Source organism: Oncorhynchus clarkii, chromosome 7, assembly GCF_045791955.1.
Source record: "Oncorhynchus clarkii lewisi isolate Uvic-CL-2024 chromosome 7, UVic_Ocla_1.0, whole genome shotgun sequence".
Lineage (NCBI taxonomy): Eukaryota > Metazoa > Chordata > Actinopteri > Salmoniformes > Salmonidae > Oncorhynchus > Oncorhynchus clarkii.
The window spans coordinates 46,541,211-46,564,359 of record NC_092153.1 but is presented as its reverse complement, the minus strand read 5'-3'; the positions used below and the strand labels follow the sequence as shown (position 1 = coordinate 46,564,359).

The 23,149-nt window shown below is 43.2% G+C and overlaps 1 protein-coding gene across 1 annotated transcript; it reads right to left on the bottom strand.

The window, feature by feature from the left end:
- Positions 1–8,256: 8,256 nt before the first annotated feature.
- On the bottom strand, positions 8,257–18,823 carry LOC139414280 (inositol hexakisphosphate kinase 2-like). The gene is made up of 5 exons (XM_071162184.1): positions 18,154–18,823; positions 10,954–11,158; positions 10,203–10,357; positions 9,642–9,817; positions 8,257–9,493 (listed from the first exon to the last, which is right to left on the bottom strand). Exons 1-5 carry the CDS (start codon positions 18,419–18,421, stop codon positions 8,930–8,932), a joined length of 1,368 nt encoding a protein of 455 aa, XP_071018285.1. The 5' UTR covers positions 18,422–18,823; the 3' UTR covers positions 8,257–8,929.
- Between the last annotated feature and the right edge of the window lie 4,326 nt (positions 18,824–23,149).

Below are 23,149 nucleotides of genomic sequence, written 5' to 3'. Positions count from 1 at the left end.
TGACTTGATTATTCACATCATTCTTAGCAAAGTGGTATAGTCGTTGTGCGTTTCAATGGACATTGTTAATTCTGGCTATCTACTCCGATTTCAGAGCACTGTTGAATATTGCCAGTGTCACTTTTTTGTCCAAAATACCAAGTGTTACGTTTGGGGCAAATCCAATACAACACATTACTGAGAACCACTTTCCATATTTTCAAGCATAGTGGTGGCTGCATCATGTTATGGGTATGGTATGCACGTAATCGTTAAGGACTGGGGATTTTTTTTAGAATAAAAAAATAAACAGAATTGAGATAAGCACAGGCAGAATCCTAGAGAAAAACCTGGTTCAGTCTGTTTTCTAACAGACACTGGGTGATACATTCACCTTTCAGAAAACTTGCTTTCGAGCACTCAGGACCTCAGACTGGGGCTAAGGTTCACCTTCTAACAAGACAACGACCTTAAGCACACAGCCAAGACAATGCAGGAGTGGCTTCGGGACAAATCTCTGAATGTCCTTGAGTAGACCAGCCAGAGCACAGACTTGAACCCGATCGAACATCTCTGGAGAGATCTGAAAATAACTCTTCAGCGACGCTCCCCATCCAACCTGACAGCACTTGAGAGGATCTGCAGAGAAGAATGGGAGAAACTCCCCAAATATAGATGTGCCAAGTTGTTTAAGAATGTATTTTTTAAATTAAGACAATATGTGTGGGCATAGGCAGACGTTGCAATCAGAGTATGCATTTTATGCATATTCTAATGAGATTCAATAGGCTTCATCTGTCAGTGCTGCCCAAAAAGTTTTCATTTAGGCTACACTGTTGTGCGAATGTCCCGCAAAATCATCCTTTTGTCCTGCATTTGGGTATTTTTAATGTGGTCACCCTAAACCCAATACCTATATTTTTGTTACAGGGTCTGTGAAAATACTGGAATCATGACTAGGTCTTTAGGTGGCTTTTAACCATGTTTATTTTACCCTTTACCCCTTTCAGATATATGGAAAAGCTGGTGTAAAAAAGCTTATGGTAAATTTGTGGGATTTTGGTTTGTGTATGAAATGGATAAGAGACAGTACAGGTGCATCAAAGCCAGGACCGAAAGACTGAGAAACATCTCCAGGCAGTCAGACTGTTGAACAGCCATTGTGTAGTAAGACACAAAGATGGACTCACTCATATAAAACACACACACAAGCTCACACAAGCTCACACACACCTCATACACACGCAGACTCCTGTACTCACATACACTGTAAGACTTTTCTGTAATTTAACAGTAAAACACTGTATAATGCACAGTAAAATACTGTACATGTGTTTTACAGCAATCATGCTCTAGATTGCACTGCATTATGGTTAAATGCTGAAAAATGCCATTATTATCCGTAATTGGAAGCCTACTGTAAAAATGTCACCAACATACTGTATTTCTTTACAGTAATAGCTTATGCCTGCTGTAGATACAAGTTATTTGTTTCAGGCGCCAACCTCATGCTGTCAGGTGAGACACATGAAGTTCAGACTATCTGAGAAAATATCTTCTTGAAGCGGCTATGAAGTGGAAGAATATTTTGAGAAGCTGCTGGGTAGGTACCGTGACTTGTTTCCAAGTATCTTTATTGCTAGCCAACGTTGAATTAATGCATCTTTTCTTATTTAACCTAGCTAGCTGGCTATCTGGCTAACATTTACTAGCTAGCTAGTTCAAGTTGACACAAGCCATTCCGGTCTGCTCTAAATTGCTCAAAAAATATCTTGCTGTGCGACCTAGAAAAAAAATCACCCAGATAATAATTGATGTGATAATAGGCTTCGCTGTACCGCAGCCTCTGTGTGCCATTGAGAGTAAACTGAGCGCAGATTCATGACCGTTGTTTTCACCATTACTTCAGAGGAAGTGGCTTGTTTCTAGCAGTTGAAAATATATGACCCAATGAGACACATCTGGCAACATAGCCAGAGAAGGAATGGATATGAGGTAACCCACTGGGCACACACTGGTTGGATAAAAGTTGTTTCCACATAATTTCAATGAAATTCCATGGAACTAACGAGGAAAGGACATTGAATTAACGTCTGTGCCCAATGGGAACCTTCCTTCCATGATTATCATTAGCAATGGACAATACAATAACAAATTAATAACATTGAAAATGCATTTTGCATAACATATTGGTTTTACAACCCTCAAAGATGTCCCTTGTTCTGTCAGCTATCCCCTCACCGATGAAAGAGCACTTGTTCATTAGGACCTCCAATCTAACCCAATCTGTATGTTAAGTGATCTGATGGCCTCATCCACCTTTGTTACATTTCCCAGTTTCTGTGTTGTGGTTTTGTTTCTATGTGTGTGTGTTTCAGGATGGCTTCCTGAAATTCCCCCAAGCAGCTGATTGGTCGGCTACATCGATGATTGGAGAGCTGACCCCGCCCCCTCGTCAGGATACAGCTGTAGCCCATTAGACTCCTCTCCAGCTATATAAGCCAGTGTTCTGTTGCGCAGAAGAAAACTGAGGGTTATATCATATGTTGGTTGGGTCTTAGAAAGAGATTTGGTATGTACTATGTTAGTTGTTGCTGAGAGAGCTGATGGTTATCTTCTGTGTTAGTTTGTTGCTCAGTCAGATAGAGCTTATTTAATGTCCTGTGTTGTTTTTGTGAAATTGTTTGTAATATTATGTTTCATTTGTTCCCAGGGGGGAAGGGGAAGGCACCTAGGGAGTGCTTAGGCAAGAGGCCTGCAGGCATACTTATACCCGTAGTATGTACTGTATGCACACTAGGTAAGACCTGGGCGGACCACCCCTTGTATTCTGGTTAGCGCACCAGGTGGTGCTAAATTAGGTAAGTAGTGGGTAGGCAGGTAAGGTAGGAGAGGGGGCTTTGACATTTACTTTCTTTGGTTCCATCCAGCCCCCTTTCCCCAAATTTACTGTGTGATGGAATAAATTCCCAGTAAACGGTAAATTCTCTGCCTTGTCATCGCACCTACAATCGCACCTACAATCCCAGTGTGTTGCGTTCCCTCTTCCTAGAGGTGTACGAACAACTTTGATCAGCTACTGTTGTCACTGTACCTGCCTTCATCCTCTAATTGATTAATCGGGGAAAACATATGTTTGGAACTTCCATCAGTACAATTCTGACCTGCTTCTCCATGAGCTGATTGACTGAACATCACAATTATACATAAAAATACATGTATATTTACGGTGCATATTGTTTCAAAAATGCATTACTGACAGCAACATGACAGACCAATATTGACACTAAGACAACAGAAAAATAACATCAGTATCTGTTTGTCCTTGTGAGGCTGGCCCCAGAGGGGACACGCTTCCCTCAGTCAATGGACAGATCTCTCTGAAGGGCATGTCTGAGTGGTTCACTCAGTGTTGTCTATGATCTTATACGTAGCTGACCATCACACTCACATACTGGACAAGTAGGCTACCATACAACAAATACATTTAGCTCTGCCAAACACTCATACAGGCCCTGAAGAAAAATCTGCATGAACTCTTAACAGAGAAACACACGTCCACACAGAGAAATGTGCAGATGTGCAGTAGAGACTTGTGGGAACACACAGTGAATGGAGTGGACAGTTACTTTGCAACTGCTCCAGATTAAACTTATTTTCCTTATTTTTAAAGGCCGTTAATGTATGTCAGTCATGTCAATCCCTGTTCTTTCAGTGTCGTTATTCATGTATTGGGCCTATAGAACATCATGTATTGTATCGTTTTCCATGTGATGGAATTGAATATAATATAATTCCTTCAAAAGTCAACGTTGCCTTTGGCTTCCTACAGATGACACAACGAAACATCCTTTATCACAGAGAAGTTTTCTGTGTACTCTCTAGGAGCAAGAGAGAGGAGAGTTGGAAAAGAGCATCTCTCTTGTCACAGCCTCGTTCTGTTTATGTAACCCCCTCAGGCACTGACTCGGGCTGAATTAACCAAGCATAACCACACGCATGCACACACACAGTCCATTTTGAGAGGCGAAAGCGGCAGAGCCACAAATGTATGGAAGCCTTTGCAAGCCTTCGCATGTCAGACAAATGAGGGATTCTGTGGCTGTCTGTTTGAGAGGAGACGGATGGACTGAGTGGGAGATGGGACTGAAAGGGAATCGGTGTGCTTGTCTGCCTGCGTCCATCAACCTATATACTCAGTCTGTACAAACTTGTTTGTGTTTATTTCCCTTGATGCATTTTGACATTTGCATGCTTTTTGTTGTGCCTAGCTTGGTCTTCTCAGAACTCTTAAACACTCTTAATCTGTGTATGCGTTTGTGAGTTCTGGCAGGCTGTTGAAGTGTATTTGTTTGTGTATGAGATGGGTGTTTGTGTGGGACTCAATTGGAGGGCAAGAGGAATTAAGCTTAAATTCTGCAGCATTCTGGCTCCTTTCGATTTCACCAAACAGAAACCTAAGTTAGCCGGGGTGAGTATTTTAAGAATGGCCTTAGGCCTAGATGCTGAATTTGAGCGCATACTTTTAGAGGAGACAGAATGAGGTTGAGAGAAAAATAGGAGAGCTGAAACTCTGATTCCAAATATAGGTGAATCACATGGTAGTCACTGGAGAATTACACATAAACAAGTAAGAAATAAATACTTTTGTTTGAAATGGAGCTGAGTGTTTGAAGGGGATTGTATTTCATCATTTGGGGTATGATGATCACAAACATCTGAGATTCGGGAACACCATTTTATCCTCAGCTTCAGAGAAAACCTAAAAATACTATGCTGCTGTTGCCATAGTGATTTTGTACCACTGTTAAGCAACTGGACCACTTGCAATGGCAGCCAGAGCAGAGTTAAAAGAAGGGCAAGGATATGAATAACACACACAGTCTAGAATATAGAACAGTCCACTCAGTGGCTTCACTGTTACATTAACATCAACTACAGTCCCTTCTCAAGAGACTGGAGATATGACAGTTTATACTATCTCTATCAAATCACTCAATCTCTCTATCTGCAATCTCACACAGGAATGGGACTAGATAAAACACATCAAATATCTTTAGTATGGCGAGAAATGGAGAGAGTGATTTCAAGCAGTGAATGTGCTTGTGTTTGTGCGTGTCTGTGTGCCTGTGTGCATTTGTGTGTACATGTACTGCCTGTGTGCCCCCTGCCCTGATCCACCCAGCTGTTTACCCTGAGGTTGGAGCTGTGTCCTCTGGGTCACATCAGCCAGTTGGTCAGACCTGCTCCACATACAGTGCAGAGGTTTAACATGAGACTCCTACCCCACATAGGTTTATTAGCAGGACACTGCCCCTTTAAATCAGTCAGACTAACTAGAGAAACAAGATACCTGTAGACAGAAGACTGATGCACTGACCGACACAATGGCTTGTGCGTATTGCAGAAAGCATCTCTGATTGTCAATGTCCACCATATGTTATTTATTGAAGCACAGCACATAGAGTTAAAGGGGAAGTTGAGCTGATAGGCAGATAATGGTCTATCACCTCTGTGTACACAGGAGAGAGAGAAGAGCTCTGAATGCTCAGTGAGTGGATCACGTCTCCAGAAGTCTGTGACTCATAGCATTCCTCCCGAGACTGGCTGATTGACTCTCCTCTCCTCAGTCTTGTTTCCTCTGATTCCGCCTCAGACTGGTTAGGACCTGACGGCACCCGAGACACCATCTCCCCCCAGCTCTGGATGACCTCACTTGACCTCTTACTGTAGTACCAGCCCCATCTGGCACCATCACACACACAGCCTCTGTATTCCTTTCTGGACCATATAGCTGTCATGTGGTGCTTTGTATCATTTATTTAGATTAGCTCCAGAGAGCCCATGTTTCTCAGCAACCCAATGTTCATCTGACATTTTAATAAACTGAAAGTGATACTTTCAAGTGTTATTTAGATGGGATTCTAGCCTCCATTCTTAGATGTGATCTAACAGAGCAGTCTGAGCCCTGTGGTCAGGTCTTTCCCCCTGACCCAGCAGGTGGTAGTGGGACTGCATCATGACTGACATCATGGAGCTGCAGTTCTCATACTTTCCAAACAAATCATGGATTCAATTGTTTTATAAATGCGCTGGCACTTTGAGAGGCATTCCACATCATCATTCACATTAACTTTCCTTCCATCAAATGTGTATAATCTAAGAGCGTTGTCAGCTGTCTATTATAGTCAGGGTTCATTCTAGTTTGCAGGGTAAAAACACGAAGTCCCATTACAACCAATTGGACTCGGTGTGCCAGAAGGGGACTTGATTTTGTTTTTCCATCCATTACATGTCAACATTGTATTAGCTGAAAGCTATTTTTAGAAAACATGTGGGGCAAGAAGAAGTTTTAGAAGCAGTAAAAACTTGCAATGCAAGTTTTGTTTTTGTACTCTTGTTAAGATGGTGAAATTGTCTGATTGTAGTGAGAATGATCGTAACTGTATAATACAGTATTAGCACACAAAGAAAACAGAGCAGAACAGTACATTTTACCACAACTAAAACAGTTTTTATTTCCCCTCCAGCAAACTGTGGACAATCCAGATAATTTACAAGATAGGTACAGTTGAAATCCGAAGTTTACATAAACCTTAGCCAAATACATTTAAACTCAGTTTTTCACAATTCCTGACATTTAATCAGAGTAAAAGTTCCCTGTCTTAGGTCAGTTAGGATCACCACTTTATTTTAAGAATTTGAAATGTCAGAATAATAGTAGAGAGAATGATTTATTTCATCACATTCCCAGTGGGTCAGAAGTTTACAAACACTCAATTAGTATTTGGTAGCATTGCCTTTCAATTGTTTAACTTGGGTCAAACGTTTTGGGTAGCCTTCCACGAGCTTCCCACAATAAGTTGGGTGAATTTTGGCCCATTCCTCCTGACAGAGCTGGAGTAAATGAGTCAGGTTTTGTCGGCCTCCTTGCTCGCACACACTTTTTCAGTTCTGCCAACAAATGTTCTACAGGATTGAGGTCAGGGCTTTGTGATGGCCACTCCAATACCTTGACTTTGTTGTCCTTAAGCCATTTTTTCCACAACTTTGTATGCTTGGGATCATTGTCCATTTGGAAGACCCATTTGCGACCAAGCTTTAACTTCCTGACTGATGCCTTGAGATGTTGCTTCCATATATCCACATCATTTTCCTCCCTCATGATGCCATCTATTTTGTGAAGTGCACCAGTCCCTCCTGCAGCCAAACACCCCCACAACATGATGCTGCCACCCCCGTGTTTCACGGTTGAGATGGTGTTCTTCGGCTTTACAAGCCTCTCCCTTTTTCCTCCAAACATAACGATGGTCATTATGGCCAAACAGTTGTATTTTTGTTTCATCAGACCAGAGGACGTTTCTCCAAAAAGTATGATCTTTATCCCCATGTGCAGTTGCAAACCGTACTCTGGCTTTTTTATGGCGGTTTTTGAGCAGTGGCTTCTTCCTTGCTAAGCGGCCTTTCAGGTTATGTCAATATAGGACTCGTTTTACTGTGGATATAGATACTTTTGTACCTGTTCCCTCCAGCATCTTCACAAGGTCCTTTGCTGTTGTTCTGGGATTGATTTGCACTTTTCGCACTAAAGTACATTCATCTCTAGGAGACGGAACGCGTCTCCTTCCTGAGCGGTATGACGGCTGCATGGTCCCATGGTGTTTATACTTGCGTACTATTGTTTGTACAGATGAACGTGGTAGTTTCAGGTGTTTTGAAATTGCTCCCAAGGATGAACCAGACTTGTGGAGGTCTACAATTTTTTTTTCTAAGGTCTTGGCTGATTTCTTTTGATTTTCTCATGATGTCAAGCAAAGAGGCACTGAGTTTGAAGGTAGGTCTTGAAATACATCCACAGGTACACCTCCAATTGACTCAAATGATGTCAATTAGCTTCTGTCAATCAGAAGCTTCTAAAGCCGTGACATAATTTTCTGGAATTTTCCAAGCTGTTTAAAGGCACAGTCAACTTAATGTATGTAAACGTCTGACCCACTGGAATTGTGATACAGTGAATTATAAGTGAAATAATCTGTCTGTAAACAATTGTTGGAAAAATGACTTGTGTCATGCACAAAGTAGATGTCCTAACCGACTTGCCAAATCTATAGTTTGTAAACAAGAAATTTGTGTAGTGGTTGAAAAACAAGTTTTAATGACTCCAACCTAAGTGTATGTAATCTTCCGACTTCAACTGTACCTGAACGTCAAATAATAATATTAATTAATATTATTCTAACAAAATGAATAATATACAATAACATACAATTATTTCAATTTTTTATTTTTTATTTTATTTAAGAAACATGTCAAATAAATAAAGCTATAGTCCCTGTATGTAATGTAATTGCTATCTGAATATAACATAGTATCTTCTATGAATGCAAAAGGAGAAGAAAAGAGGGTGGGGAAATAAACTGGTTTAGAAGAAAAATGGAAGATGAGATGTTGTTTTCTCTTTCCTCTCATCAACTTTAATAGTTCACACACATACATCAGTTCCTCTTTGCTTTTTCAAGTACATCTGCCCGATCAGTAGCACACATAAAAATCAGTGCATGTGTGTGTATGCTTGCATAAGCCAGGCACCTTTGGACAGTTGGAATCCATGCTTGCAGTCTTGGACTTCAATTCAAACCTCCTTGTGTTGCTTTTTCCCTAAATAAATAACTGGGTAAAATAACCAACTTCGTAATAGGTAACAGAGTAAGCAGATAATGGCGACAACTCACTGAGTCAACTAAAGAAGATTGCAAATGTCTCTTCAAATGTAACCTTCATGGCCCTTTGTATCCCTTGTGGATACAAACAAAAACACCCAAATGAAGGACTCCTGTGGAAAAACTGGCTACAGCAATGTTCAGTGTGCCCCTATGGCCAGCCTCTGTAGTCCAGTGTGCTGCTTCTTCTATGAGTCCAATAGAGAGAAGAGAAACTGTGTGTGTGTGCTTTAGTCTGTGCAGTGGTCCTCCAGCTGGGATATGATGGTGATGAGGTTCTGCAGACCGAAGATGTAGCCACTGTCCTGGCCATCGTGCACCACACTGTCCTCCACATAGTCAGGGAACGTGGTGTGGGCAAAGTCAATCATCCTCACGTCCACCGCCGGGCCAGGGCCTATATCAGATCGGGCTGCCAGATGTCCACCATCAGTGCTACCACTACTACTGCTGCCGGGAAACCCAAACGCACTTGCCTCTTCATCTTTCTCCACTTCCTCCTCTTCTTCCTCCTCAGACAGACCGCCCTCGGGGCCTCTGCGTGTGTGTGTGCGGGGCGGTTCACCATCGTAGATGATGAGCAGGGAGGAGGAATAGAAGCGGTAGGACTCACAGCCCTCTAGAGCTGCCTGCATCTCCCTGAGCCTCCGCAGCACCGGGGAGAGCAGCTCGCGCCGCAGACGCCGCCCGTCACGGAAGAACTGGAACAGAGCCTCCTTGAAGCCCGACAAGGTCAGTTTACGCCCAATGTACTTATCCATGAACATGAGCTGACCCGAGTCTGACTGGTATACCTGAGAGAGAGGTAGGAGACGGAGCGGTTCATAAACACATTTCTTCCCTTTCATTCTGAACTAGAACTAAGCTATGCCTCGCCAATATATCATTTCAGACTCTTCAATTCTGCCCCATCCCCATCAATAACACAAGTTAACATTGTACCTGCATGCCACAGAGGCGTACTCCGATGGAGGCAGAGGTGCTTTGCTGGCACTTGCGGATTTGCATGACCTTCTTCTCCTCGGACACGTTGTCACCGTGCTGCCGCGTGCCCATCTTCAGGTCCAGCACGCACGGAACCGCATGACGCCACGTCAGGTTCTCCAGCAGGATGAATTCTGGGAAGGGGTCCTGAGTCAAGGAGCCTCTGGTTACAGGAGAATCACATCATATTCCTAATGCACCTGGTTGGAGACTTAACTCTCCGCTAATGTAGTAGGAAGACCTGAATCCCTATCAGCAGACACTAATTCATCAGATGCACCGGACACCAATCCATCTCGAGCCTTTCCTCACATCAATCCACTTCACTTACAAATACACAGATGTCACAAGTGGAGTATCTGTGAGATTGTAAGGCTACTTTGGGCACAAGATTCTGCAGAGTGAAGAAATAGGCAGCACTATACAGTAATACGTTTAGGTACAGTACATGGACAAACTTTGCAGACAGGTGCTGGACGGCCTGATGTTCAAAGTGGTTGTTCCACGCTGAAAGGATACTGTACTGGTTGCGGTGCTTGGCGTTCTCCTTCATCCTCTGCAGGTGTTTCTGTTGGAGTTTGAGTCTCCAGGGGTTGTGTTGGATGGCGTTTCTGCTTCCCACAGGCACCTCCTCCTGCTGCAGCCACTCCAACACCTCCCCCTCAAGCTTATGACTGGGGGAAATAGGAAGAGAGGAGTCAGGAGGGGTGGAGAGCATCAAGCTTATTCTAGAACCTACATTGTGTCTCAACATACAGGTAACAGGTAACTTCCAAAATAGAGGAAAATGTTCGATACAAAGTATCTTGAAAGCAGGTGCTTCCACACAGGCATGGTTCCTGAGTATATGAGAGATATTAAGCAATTAACATCCCCATCATGGGCGGCAGGTAGCCTAGTGGTTAGAGCGTTGGACTTGTAACCGAAAGTTTGCAAGATCGAATCCCAAAGCTGACAAGGTGAAAATCTGTCGTTCTGCCCCTGAACAAGGTAGTTAACCCACTGTTTGTTCTTAACTGACTTGCCTAGTTAAATAAATATAAAATAAAAATGTTTAGGGTCATGTATAAAAATGCCCAGTTGCTCATTATTTTGACTAGAAGAATAGATCTCAGTGACTTTAAAAGAGGGGTCTCAAATGAGCATTGGGGTTTTAAAGTGTGTGTGTATGTCTCAGTCAACAGTCACCCTGTATATCTCTTTATTGGTGTATCTCAGTAGGTCTCTGTAACAGTGTTTCAAGTGCACCCGTCTCTCTCTCGTCTCTCACCTCTTGTCCTTGTCTTTGCGTGAGTCCAGCAGACTCTGGGCAGACAACTGCTTGATGCCCCACTGGTGAATCTTGCTGTTGGGCTCGCCATTGACCGATGGGTCTATATTCTCCAGGTCCCCCACCCCAGAGTCACTTTGCAGTGGATACGCTATGAGACACAGGTTGCCCTCCTCATCCTCCTCAAAATTCACAGATACCACACCTGAGGGACAGAGAGAGACAAAAAGGGAGAAGAAAAACCGGTAAGACATCAACTTTGTAGAAATTGCAAAGCAATGGTTATTTTGACTCTCTCTCTCTCTCTGTAATACTGTATTTGAATTCCTAAGCAGGAAATAGAATAAATTGGGAAGTATTTGTCTGGGCAATTCCACGGTAACAGAATTGCGCTGAGACTAAGATTTTTCACTTAAAATATATGCCAAACAAAAACCATTGACTTCAAAGTTAAACAAACCATACAAGTCACAAGGACTACTTTTAACACTTTACACTGAAGACTTTACAAAAACACATTCACTGGAAGAACTGTGCAGATTCAACGTTTGGTAACAGAATTCCGGCAAATCTCCCTCAGTTTTTTATGTGACCACGTTTTCCAAAAACTCTGAATGTCATTCTCTTCATGGTGATCTATCCTAAATAGGTACACAAAGGTATACATATGCATAATCCTCCTTTGCATATTTGGGTACTATTCTACCCACTATTTGGGTATAGCTCTGCCCCCAAACTAGAACAAATTTGTTTCAGCCGGACCAAATCTGAACCAATCATAAACCAGGTTTCCATCCAACCTTTTAACCTTTCTAGGGCAGGCGTTCCGCTAGCGGAACCCCTCGACAACATTACACTGATAAGGCAGCGCGCAAAATTCAAAAATATTTTTTAGAAATATGTGACTTTCACACATTAACAAGTCCAATACAGAAAATGAAAGATAAACATCTTGTTAATCTACCCATCATGTCCGATTTAAAAAATGCTTTACAGCGAAAGCACAACATATAATCAATCATATGTTAGGTCATAGCCAAGTCAAAAAAACACACAGCCATTTTTCCAGCCAAAGATAGGAGTCACAAAAAGCAGAAATATAGATACAATTCATCACTAACCTTTGATGATCTTCATCAGATGACACTCATAGGACATAATTTTACACAATACATGTATGCTTTGTTCGATAATGTGCATATTTATATCCACAAATCACAGTTTACATTGGCACGTTACGTGCAGTAATGTTTTGATTCCAAAACATCCGGTGATTTTGCAGAAATACTCATAATAAACATTGATAAAAGTGTTATTCACAGAATTAAAGATAGACTTCTCCTTAATTATTTTTTTTTTTTTACAGAAAAAGCATAATCTGAGAACGGCGCTCAGAGGCCAACCCAGCCAAAGAAATAGCCGCCATGTTGGAGTCAACAGAAGTTAGAAATAACACTATAAATATTCACTTACCTTTGATGATCTTCATCAGAAGACACTCACAGGAATCCCAGTTCGACAATAAATGACTGATTTGTTCCATAAAGTCCATAATTTATGTCCAAATAGACACTTGTTGTTAGCGTGTTCATCCCAGTAATCCATCTTCATGTGGCGCGAGCACTTCTTCCAGACAAACTCGAAAAGTTCCATTACAGGTCGTAGAAACAAGTCAAACGATGTATGGAATCAATCTTTAGGATGTTTTTAACAAAACATCAATAAGCTTCCAACCGGGGAATTCCTATGTCTGAAGAAAAGCACTGGAACGAGAGGTAACTGTCGGGAGCACGCGTCACGAGCCTGAGACACTCTGCCAGACCACTGACTCAGAAAGGGCTCATGTGCCCCTCCTTTATAGTAGAATCCTCATTCAAGTTTCTAAAGACGGTTGACATCTAGTGGAAGCCATAGGAAGTGCAACTTTATCCATATCCCACTGTGTATTCGGTAGGCCAAGCTTTGAAAAACTACAAACCTCAGATTTCCCACTTCCTGGTTGTATTTTTCTCATGTTTCCGCCTGCCATATGAGTTCTGTTATACTCACAGACATCATTCAAACAGTTTTAGAAACTTTAGAGTGTTTTCTATCCAATACTAATAATAATATGCATATATTAGCATCTGGGACAGAGTAGGAGGCAGTTCACTCTGGGCACGCTGTTCATCCAAAAGTGATTTATTTTTTACCTTTATTTAACTAGGCAAGTCAGTTAAGAACAAACTCTTATTTTCAATGACGGCCTAGGAACAGTGGGTTAACTGCCTGTTCAGGGGCAGAACGACAGATTTGTACCTTGTCAGCTCGGGGGTTTGAACTGGCAACCTTCCGGTTACTAGTCCAACGCTCTAACCACTAGCCGCCACAAAATGCTGTCCCCCTATCCCAAAAGGGTTTTAATGCAAGCAAAGTACATGTCGGATAAAAATGTCACGACAGGCCTGATGGAAACAGCAAATTTGTGGGTGGGATCTTTTTGTGTCTGTGAAATGAATTATGTGAGAAACGATGATGGAAATGCCTTTATGTGCAAATATTGATATAATAACCATAATATCGAAGTAAACGTGGAGTCACACGATATTGTGTTGTCCTCCCACTACGATTTTGGGAAAGCATGCAGTTTATTAGGCTACAGATTAAACAAGATATGTGTTGAAAGTGCACAGTGACGAGCTTGACGCTCCTTTCCAATAAATATTGAGGGTCTTATTCTGATGAGCGATGCGTGGCTGCCGTTTGACAAATATAAATCATCGTGTACTCATCATGTAGGTAGCCTGCCCGCACTGTTTCTGTGAGCTGTTGGCTAGAGCACACTGCCAAGACCATAGATTCGCTACATTACGCAACATTTCTTCTGACAAAACCATCAGTGGAGTTTAAATTCAATGGAATCAAATCAAATGTATTTATATAGCCCTTCTTACATCAGCTGATATATCAAAGTGCTGTACAGAAACCCAGCCTAATACCCCAAACAGCAAGCAATGCAGGTGTATTTTTTATGTATCGTATTTTTTATTCGGTACATGTGAATGTAACTGCAAAAGTTATTTATATGTGCACTACGTTATCACACAATGACTGTTGTCCGCAACAAGACAATTTGACTGTAACATCTCTGGTGGAAAAATGTGCATATTGTTTTTGTGGATTTTAGAATATCAAAATCAGTCACCAATTGGATGGAAACCTAGCTAGTAGAGTCTGTTTCACAAGTTTGGACATCAAAGTACAGCACAGTAGAGCTCAGTAGAGTATCCAGTACAGTATAGTTCTGTACCGTAGAGTACAACACATTGTACTGTCCTCGTGTGTTCTACTGAACTCTACAATACTGTACTGAACTCTACTTTTCTTTACTGTACTCTACTGTGCTGTACTGTCCAAACTTGTGAACCCAATTGTGGTTCGTAAATATTATGATTTCCCATTGTAGCCAATCCAATTGCATAGATTCTGTTACTGATTCTTTCGAACATTTCTAGTTATCACTTAACAATTCATGAACAAAATTGATATCCGTAAAATCACAATAACTAGTGGATAGGACTACTTTTCCTTGTTACTTCCGTGTACTTTCATTATCCTCCCTCCTCATGAGGGAGACCAAATTAGATATGTGGGTTTACTTATTTTCTTATTCAATTTTTTGGGGATGGAAAATATAATTTTTTAAATATATATATATATATATATATATATATATATATATATATATATATATATATATATATATATATATATATATATACAGTGCCTTGTGAAAGTATTCGGCCCCCTTGAACTTTGCGACCTTTTGCCACATTTCAGGCTTCAAACATAAAGATATAAAACTGTATTTTTTTGTGAAGAATCAACAACAAGTGGGACACAATCATGAAGTGGAACGACATTTATTGGATATTTCAAACTTTTTTAACAAATCAAAAACTGAAAAATTGGGCGTGCAAAATTATTCAGCCCCTTTACTTTCAGTGCAGCAAACTCTCTCCAGAAGTTCAGTGAGGATCTCTGAATGATCCAATGTTGACCTAAATGACTAATGATGATAAATACAATCCACCTGTGTGTAATCAAGTCTCCGTATAAATGCACCTGCACTGTGATAGTCTCAGAGGTCCGTCAAAAGCGCAGAGAGCATCATGAAGAACAAGGAACACACCAGGCAGGTCCGAGATACTGTTGTGAAGAAGTTTAAAGCCGGATTTGGATACAAAAAGATTTCCCAAGCTTTAAACATCCCAAGGAGCACTGTGCAAGCGATAATATTGAAATGGAAGGAGTATCAGACCACTGCAAATCTACCAAGACCTGGCCGTCCCTCTAAACTTTCAGCTCATACAAGGAGAAGACTGATCAGAGATGCAGCCAAGAGGCCCATGATCACTCTGGATGAACTGCAGAGATCTACAGCTGAGGTGGGAGACTCTGTCCATAGGACAACAATCAGTCGTATATTGCACAAATCTGGCCTTTATGGAAGAGTGGCAAGAAGAAAGCCATTTCTTAAAGATATCCATAAAAAGTGTCGTTTAAAGTTTGCCACAAGCCACCTGGGAGACACACCAAACATTTGGAAGAAGGTGCTCTGGTCAGATGAAACCAAAATTGAACTGTTTGGCGTAAAAGCAACACAGCTCATCACCCTGAACACACCATCCCCACTGTCAAACATGGTGGTGGCAGCCTCATGGTTTGGGCCTGCTTTTCTTCAGCAGGGACAGGGAAGATGGTTAAAATTGATGGGAAGATGGATGGAGCCAAATACAGGACCATTCTGGAAGAAAACCTGATGGAGTCTGCAAAAGACCTGAGACTGGGACGGAGATTTGTCTTCCAACAAGACAATGATCCAAAACATAAAGCAAAATCTACAATGGAATGGTTCAAAAATAAACATATCCAGGTGTTAGAATGGCCAAGTCAAAGTCCAGACCTGAATCCAAACGAGAATTTGTGGAAAGAACTGAAAACTGCTGTTCACAAATGCTCTCCATCCAACCTCACTGAGCTCGAGCTGTTTTGCAAGGAGGAATGGGAAAAATGTTCAGTCTCTCGATGTGCAAAACTGATAGAGACATACCCTAAGCGACTTACAGCTGTAATCGCAGCAAAAGGTGGCGCTACAAAGTATTAACTTAAGGGGGCTGAATAATTTTGCACGCCCAATTTTTCAGTTTTTGATTTGTTAAAAAAGTTTGAAATATCCAATAAATGTCTTTCCACTTCATGATTGTGTCCCACTTGTTGTTGATTCTTCACAAAAAAATACAGTTTTATATCTTTATGTTTGAAGCCTGAAATGTGGCAAAAGGTCGCAAAGTTCAAGGGGGCCAAATACTTTCGCAAGGCACTGTATATATATATATATATATATATATATTTCTTAATCTAAAGAAGATATACTCTTAGCTGTCATTTGACATGACACGATGAACTTCACATATTGCTGCTCAATGATCCTTTTACATGCAAATGGACTGTCTCTTACCCCCAACTCATTTTACTCTCCTGCCTTTCTAAAGTTCCAGAGCTGTCTGCCCTGGTGTCTCTCAACCTGATAGAGATCAAAGGACCTGGACAACATGACAAACATACACACAGATCTCCCAACTCGGATCTTGAACAAGCGAGAGAGAAAGAGCAATGGAGATATGGGGCTTGGGGAAAACAAATTGAGGATGTGTCTATCTGGAAATCTTGTTTATATTTGAGTACAGTATGCAGTTGTGTAAACACACACACACACACCCAATATTATACTATCAATCATGCAGAAAAGGAAAGTCACTCCGAACACAAACCACCAAAGCTCGAGCAGATGCAATCAAAAATGCTATTGATTTGAATTGATTTAAACTGGTTTATCAAACCATTATAGCAGTAATATTATTAAACAGTAGACGACAGAGCAACATTAAATAAAACATCTTAAAAACACCATAGAGTACCAACAAACACAAAACATGTAAACCTATGCATATTGCCTTACAACAACTTGTGCAATAAGAGAACAGAACAGCAGCATGCACAGTTTGCAGCCTCTGTAGATGGACCAGATGGATGAAGTGAAAGCCTATTTCAGCCACTCAGTCTCTCACGCCATTCTACCCATCCCGCAAGTGCATCATTCTAACCCCCCTCTCTCATGAGTCATGCCCCACCCTACCCAGAATCCACCTCTCTCACCCAGCCACCCCAACTCTCTGTGGGGATGCATAGGACACAACAGCTGCAAATATTAACATGAAAAGGTACTGTAGCTCAAAGGGAAGATTGAAGATAGAAAAGGGAGATACCGACTGGGATGAATTGGATCTCCTCTTCCTTGTGTACACACACAGGTTCACCTTTCACTTGTCTGTCAGGGACTAAAGACAAACAGCTGCAGTGAACCATAACACAGTGTTAGATAACCCACTGTTAAAGGGCTAGACAGTGGAGGGGAGAGGCAGCACTGGAGGTGGAAGGGGAGAGTTAACCAGATTGGGAGGACTTTAGGACCCTGCAGGTCCACACTGCCTTCTGAATCTCAAGCCTTAGATACTGATGTCATGGTATGACAGATTCACCCCTCTCCTGTTAGAATGCATATTTGTGTATGTGTGCAACTAAACCTTTCTTCAGTTAATGCATACTATACTACATTCTACCTGCTCTGCATGCTCTCTGGGCAGAGAAACACAGCTCCAACCTGTTTCTATGTGACTGCACACAGGGGCAGGGCAGGACACCCTGGTGGTGCTCCAATGCTACAGCGCCCTCCTGTGGCCAGGTCCAATAGCACCTGCTACCACACAGCATCCTGGCTGGCCTGCAAAGTCCTACCCTGGGCCTTGGAGAATTGACAAAACCCACCTGATCCTTCTGTGGAGGGGCACAGTCAGACTTCCTGAAAACACCCTAAAACCGTGGGCTTACATGGACTGTGAATAATGAAAATTGCATAGAGAAAAATGCATGCACCTGCAATAACCTACCCTCTTTTCCAACCGCCTTCCAAGAGATAGTGAGAGAGAGGATGGAATATGGAAAAAGAGAGAGAGAACACAGCAGCACAACATTAGCCCAGTCACACACAGTAGATGGATGCGGTGGAGGTTGTGGTTAGAAAAGGGAAAGGGGGATACCTAGTCAGTTGTACAACTGAATGCATTCAACTGAAATGTGTCTTCCGGGGTAGCCTCTTACCTCTGTACTGGGGGGTGAACTTCCTCATGGCGCTGGGTAGGCTCTTGTAGAACTGGTGCTCTCGGGGGATGAGGGGCTTGCAGATGGTCTGCTCCCCGAAACGCAGCACGCAGCAGTGGCCCCCCACCTGGTGCATGAAGGGCTCAAGCGGGACCCCTTTCTCCAGGTAGTGTTGTAGCTGCTGCTGCGTCTGCTGCTGCTTGGCCTGCATGGTCTGAGCCTCCATGACCGGACTCATCCTCCCCTGACCCGGAGTACAGCGCCACATGCATTAGTCTCCCTCCTCGGGGGGACAGTGCAGCAGGGCCGCAACGGGACAGTCGGACAACCACACGCAGGCCGCTGGGTTTGATGATGTTGTTGTCGTTTATTTCGATCCCTCCTTTTCTTTGGTTCCCTCAGAGGAGGCTGTGATTATCTCTCCTCTGTGCAGGAGGGATTTTGCAAGACAAAAACAAAGAGGGAAGTAGGAAGAGAGAGAGAGAGAAATATCATCGGCGTCTGTTGATCTTAAATCCCTTTTTTCCTCCTGGCCTTGGAAAGCAGATGGCAGAGAGGTGTAGGAACAGACAGTCCTTTGTGTCCTGAGGTTGAAAGAGGAAGGTTTGCGCAGCTGCTTCTGCTTTCCAGAGTCTGGTCTGCCTGACTCCACTGAAACCCTCCTGACACTGACAGCCTGCACTTGCTCTGACTGGTAACTCTCACAAGCACAAACACAGACCCGCCCGCTCAGCCCACTTCCACCAATCACAAGCAGGAGCAGGTTGTTGGGTGGTAACCCTTCGAGGGAAGAGAGCGTGCAAACGAAGAGGGAGGGGAGAGAGAAAAAAGGAAAGAAGCAGAAAAACAGAGTTATAAGGAGGGATGAGCTGAACTGAACTCAGCTATTTCCCTCTGTGTGACAGAAGCGTTTTAAACCTTAATTATTAACAACCTCACACAACAAACTGCATTTCCTCATTCAGACCAACGACTGAGAGGGTGAGACAGGTGATAAAATAATGCAGGCCCAGTGCCCACATATTGGCTACTGCCATTTAACATTCGCAAAGACAGAAAGCCGCAAACACACTCGTAAACACGGTAACAATCAGTTTTCAATCAGAGAAATAACGTTGAGGGCAACAGCATGTTGATTATGGAACAAACAGCGGTCTGGTATGATGTAAATAACGGTATCCGTTAAGGTGAAGGTAGTCTTGAGAGCAAAATAGAACATGGAATAAAACAGTGTTGTTCTCTTCCAGTTTACTCTGCAGATAAACTGTCAACATTACCTTAGCTACCAGCTAGGCATAACATGCTAACTGGGGGCCCTGTACAGCAGAAAGAGTTCGTGGATAGAAAGAGAGCGACAGAAAGAGAGGAGATGGGGTTCTTGTGTTTCCTGAGCTGCAGGGTGGGGACTGTAATCTTTCCCTTCTTGAAACAGATTAGCCTAGGCTACCACATAGGGAGAACATACCAACTCCTCATTCACAGAATGGCCAGTCACTACAGGACAGGTAAGGAGTCGGGAGTGTGCGTATGCTTGTGTGTGTGTGTGTGTGTGTGTGTCTGGCCCAGTGGCGGAGGAGAAGATATACACTAGCTTGTTCTCCTGAGACCACAGGCAGCAGCAGCAGTCCCCACAGTAATCTCTCTAACCCAGCCTCCTGGAACACTCCAGGGAGGAAATGGGCCACAGGAAGAAAGAAAAGGAACTAAAACACACAGACAAACAGAGGCTGACGCCACAGGGCACAAAGGGACTATCAGGTAGGCATTAACTCCTTGCCACCCGCATTGGCACCACACACCCACTGCCTCAGACACACGCATTACCCAACACTAATATAGCAATACGTCTGACACTCTGGCCATGTCTTGACCATTCATCTCTGACCTGAACATTGGTCAATATCCATGCCAATGGTAGCCTATTGCCAGAAGACATGTTGACTTTGGCCTAAACTTTGCAGACACTTGCAAGACTTTAGGGAGGGGCACAATAATGTCAGAGAGGAAGAGAAAGGTGCCTGTAACCTTGCTATAGTGCAGTAAAGCATGGTCGTTGGTCGTTAGTGAGGTGGGTAGAGCATTAAACAGCGTGTTCCTGAAGTATGTGCCAGAGGGACACAGAGATCCACTGACAGATCCACTGAGAACCAATATGAGCAGTGGGGCAGTCCTTTTCACCTCCACACATCTCCATAAAACGCACACACACAGACGTCAGACACAGTCCCAAATTACACGTCTTGCCAATAATGTCTGACTTCCTGGCAAATAACACACACTAATAGTTATTGCCAGCACTGAAGAGAAGTGGACTTTGGCCTGAACTTTGGAGAGACTTGCAAGACTTTAGGGAGTGCTACAACAATGGACCCATTTTTGAGGGAAATATCCCCAGGAGTGGTGGGGCAGCATAGCATATGCGGTGGGTGAAAGGTGGGTAAAGGTTTGTTTCATGCCCACGTCATGCCAGGGCAAGGTCGGTTCCAGGCATTAGAGACATAAGCGAACTCAGTCTGGGTCTCAACTTACTGCTGAGAGTTAGAATAGTAGAATACACAAGGTGCAATTTCGAAATTTGGTTGTGCATCAGCAGTTTTCCTCTTGTTATGTCAGTCACTCAATTAGCCATGTCAGCAAACAATTTTTTTATTGGTCAATTAGTCTAGTAGCTAGCCAGCTAAACTTGTACTAATCATGGCTGAATACCGCAGGTGCACGTGTACAGGGACTCTGATCTCTAGGGGGCCGCCGTTTTGCTGGTGGCACAGAGCTTCTCATTTCTCCTAAGTGGAGATGTTCTCTTTTCTCCCTCAATAACCTGTCCATCTCCTCATTTGAATTCCATACTGTCACAAGATTAACATTGTTGCCATATATTGCCCACCAAGTGCTTTTAGAGAGTTCCTCAATGAGCTTGACACCTCGATAAGCTAATTTCCTGATGATGGCCCACTGCTCATCGTACTGGCCGACTTCAACCTCCGACATCTGCCTTCGATTAATTTCTTTCCACCCCATGCCTCCTTTGACTTACCCCTTTCCCAGTCCCCTCCCACTCACAAGGCAGGCAAAAGGCTTGACCTCATCTTTACAAGAGGCTGTTCACCTACTAATCTCGCTGCAACCCCCCTCCAGGTCTACTACTTTGTTTCCTTTTCTGTCTCACTCTCCTCCAACCCTACCCACTCAGACCGTACACAATGATCATGCGTCATCTCAATCTTTGCTGTCTTCGCTCTCTCTCTCCCACATCTCTCCCTTCTGCCAAATCCTTCTCCCTCCTGTCTCCTGATTCTGCCCCCTCGACCCAACTCTCCTCCCTTTCCTCATCCCATGACTCACACTGTCCCCTTTCCTCCCGGAAGGCTCTGCCCCCCCCCCCCCTCTTGCTCCGCGTCTGAGTGACTCATTGTGAGCTTACAGAACAAAACTACATTTATGGAGGACCTATCATCCTTTCACTCCCCCCTCTCTACCTTCTCCTCCTCTGTAGCTGCTGCTAAAGCCACTTTCTATCACTCTAAATGTCAAGATTCTGCCTCAAACCTAGGAAACTATTTTCCAACTTCTACTTGCTCCTTAATCCTCCACCACCTCACTCCTCACTTTGAAAAGGTTGACAACATCCACCCACACAACTCCCCTACCCATTGACCTCTTTCTCCCCTCTCTATCCAGATAAAACCCTGTGACTAATGAGGTCCGGCCGACCAACAACCTGCCCACTTGACCCCATTCCTTCCTCCCTTCTTCAGACCATCTCTGGAGACCCTCTCCCATTCTTCACTTCCCTCATCAACTCATCCTGACCACCGGCCGTGTTCCCTCTTCAAAATTGCCAGAGTTGCTCCCCCCAAGAAACCAACAATCAACCCTTCTGACATCAAAAACTACAGACCGGTATCCCTTCTTTTCTTTCCAAAACACTTGAGCGTGCTGTCTCTGACCAACTCTCTCGCTATCCCTTTCAGAATGATCTTCCTGACCCTAACCAGTCAGGCTTCAATACGGGTCACTGAACCAAGACGGCTCTCCTCTGTGTCACAAAGGCTCTCAGCTCTGCCAAAGCTGACTCTCTCTCCTCTGACCTCATAGACATTGTGAACTATCACATCCTCCTCTCCAGCCTCTCAGAGTTGGTCGTCTCAGGCTCTGCACACTATTGAATTGTATCTTACCTGGCAGGCAGTTCCTACCAGGTGCCTTGGAGAGGATCTGTGTCTGCATCAAGTACTCTCACGAAAGGCTTTCCCTCAGGACTCGGTTCTAGGCCCTCTCCTTTTCTCTCTATACACCAAGTCCCCTCGGCTCCATAATATGGTCTCTCCTAATTGCTACTACTTTGCTCCTTCCCCCCTTCTGACACCCAGGTGGTGACACGCATCTCTGCATGCCTGGAAGATATTTCAGCTTGGATGTCGACCCACACCTCAAAAAAACATTCAAGAAACGTTAAAAAATGTTTTTTAAACGACCATACCAAACCTGCCCGCTCCAAGACCTTGGCATCAGGGTTGACAACTCCACAGTGTCACCCTACCAGAGTGCAAAGAACCTTGGCGTGACCCTGGACAACACCCTGACGTTCGCTGAAAATATCCAAGCAGTCTCTCTCCTGCAGGTTCATGCTCTACAACAGTGCTCACCAACCATTTCTGAGTCAAGATCACTTTGAGTCAAAATGCAAGCTGAGATCTACCGCTTAGATTTTGTATTTCTATATGACTTAAACTTAAGCAACATTAACTTCTTGAGTGTAGGGGGCAGGATTTTCGTTTTTGGCTAAAAAACATACCCATTTGAAACTGCCTATTTCTCAGGCCCAGAAACTAGAATATGCATATAATTGTCAGATTAGGATAGAAAACACTCTAAAGTTTCCAAAACTGTCAAAATAGTATAATGAGTATAACAGAACTGATATTGCTGGCGAAAACCTGAAGAAAATCAAACCAGGGAGTGCTGTTTTTCCTGAGAGCTCTCTGTTCCATTGGAT

What these genes read in the sequence shown, in the direction of transcription:
- LOC139414280 (XM_071162184.1), bottom strand. Translation starts at nt 18,421, where the DNA reads ATGTGGCGCTGTACTCCGGGTCAGGGGAGGATGAGTCCGGTCATGGAG. An exon ending in CGCAAAGACAAGGACAAGAG is followed by an intron (nt 10,358 to 10,953) that starts GTGAGAGACGAG and finishes TATTTCCCCCAG; the next exon opens with TCATAAGCTTGAGGGGGAGG. An exon ending in TACGCCTCTGTGGCATGCAG is followed by an intron (nt 9,494 to 9,641) that starts GTACAATGTTAA and finishes CCTCTCTCTCAG; the next exon opens with GTATACCAGTCAGACTCGGG.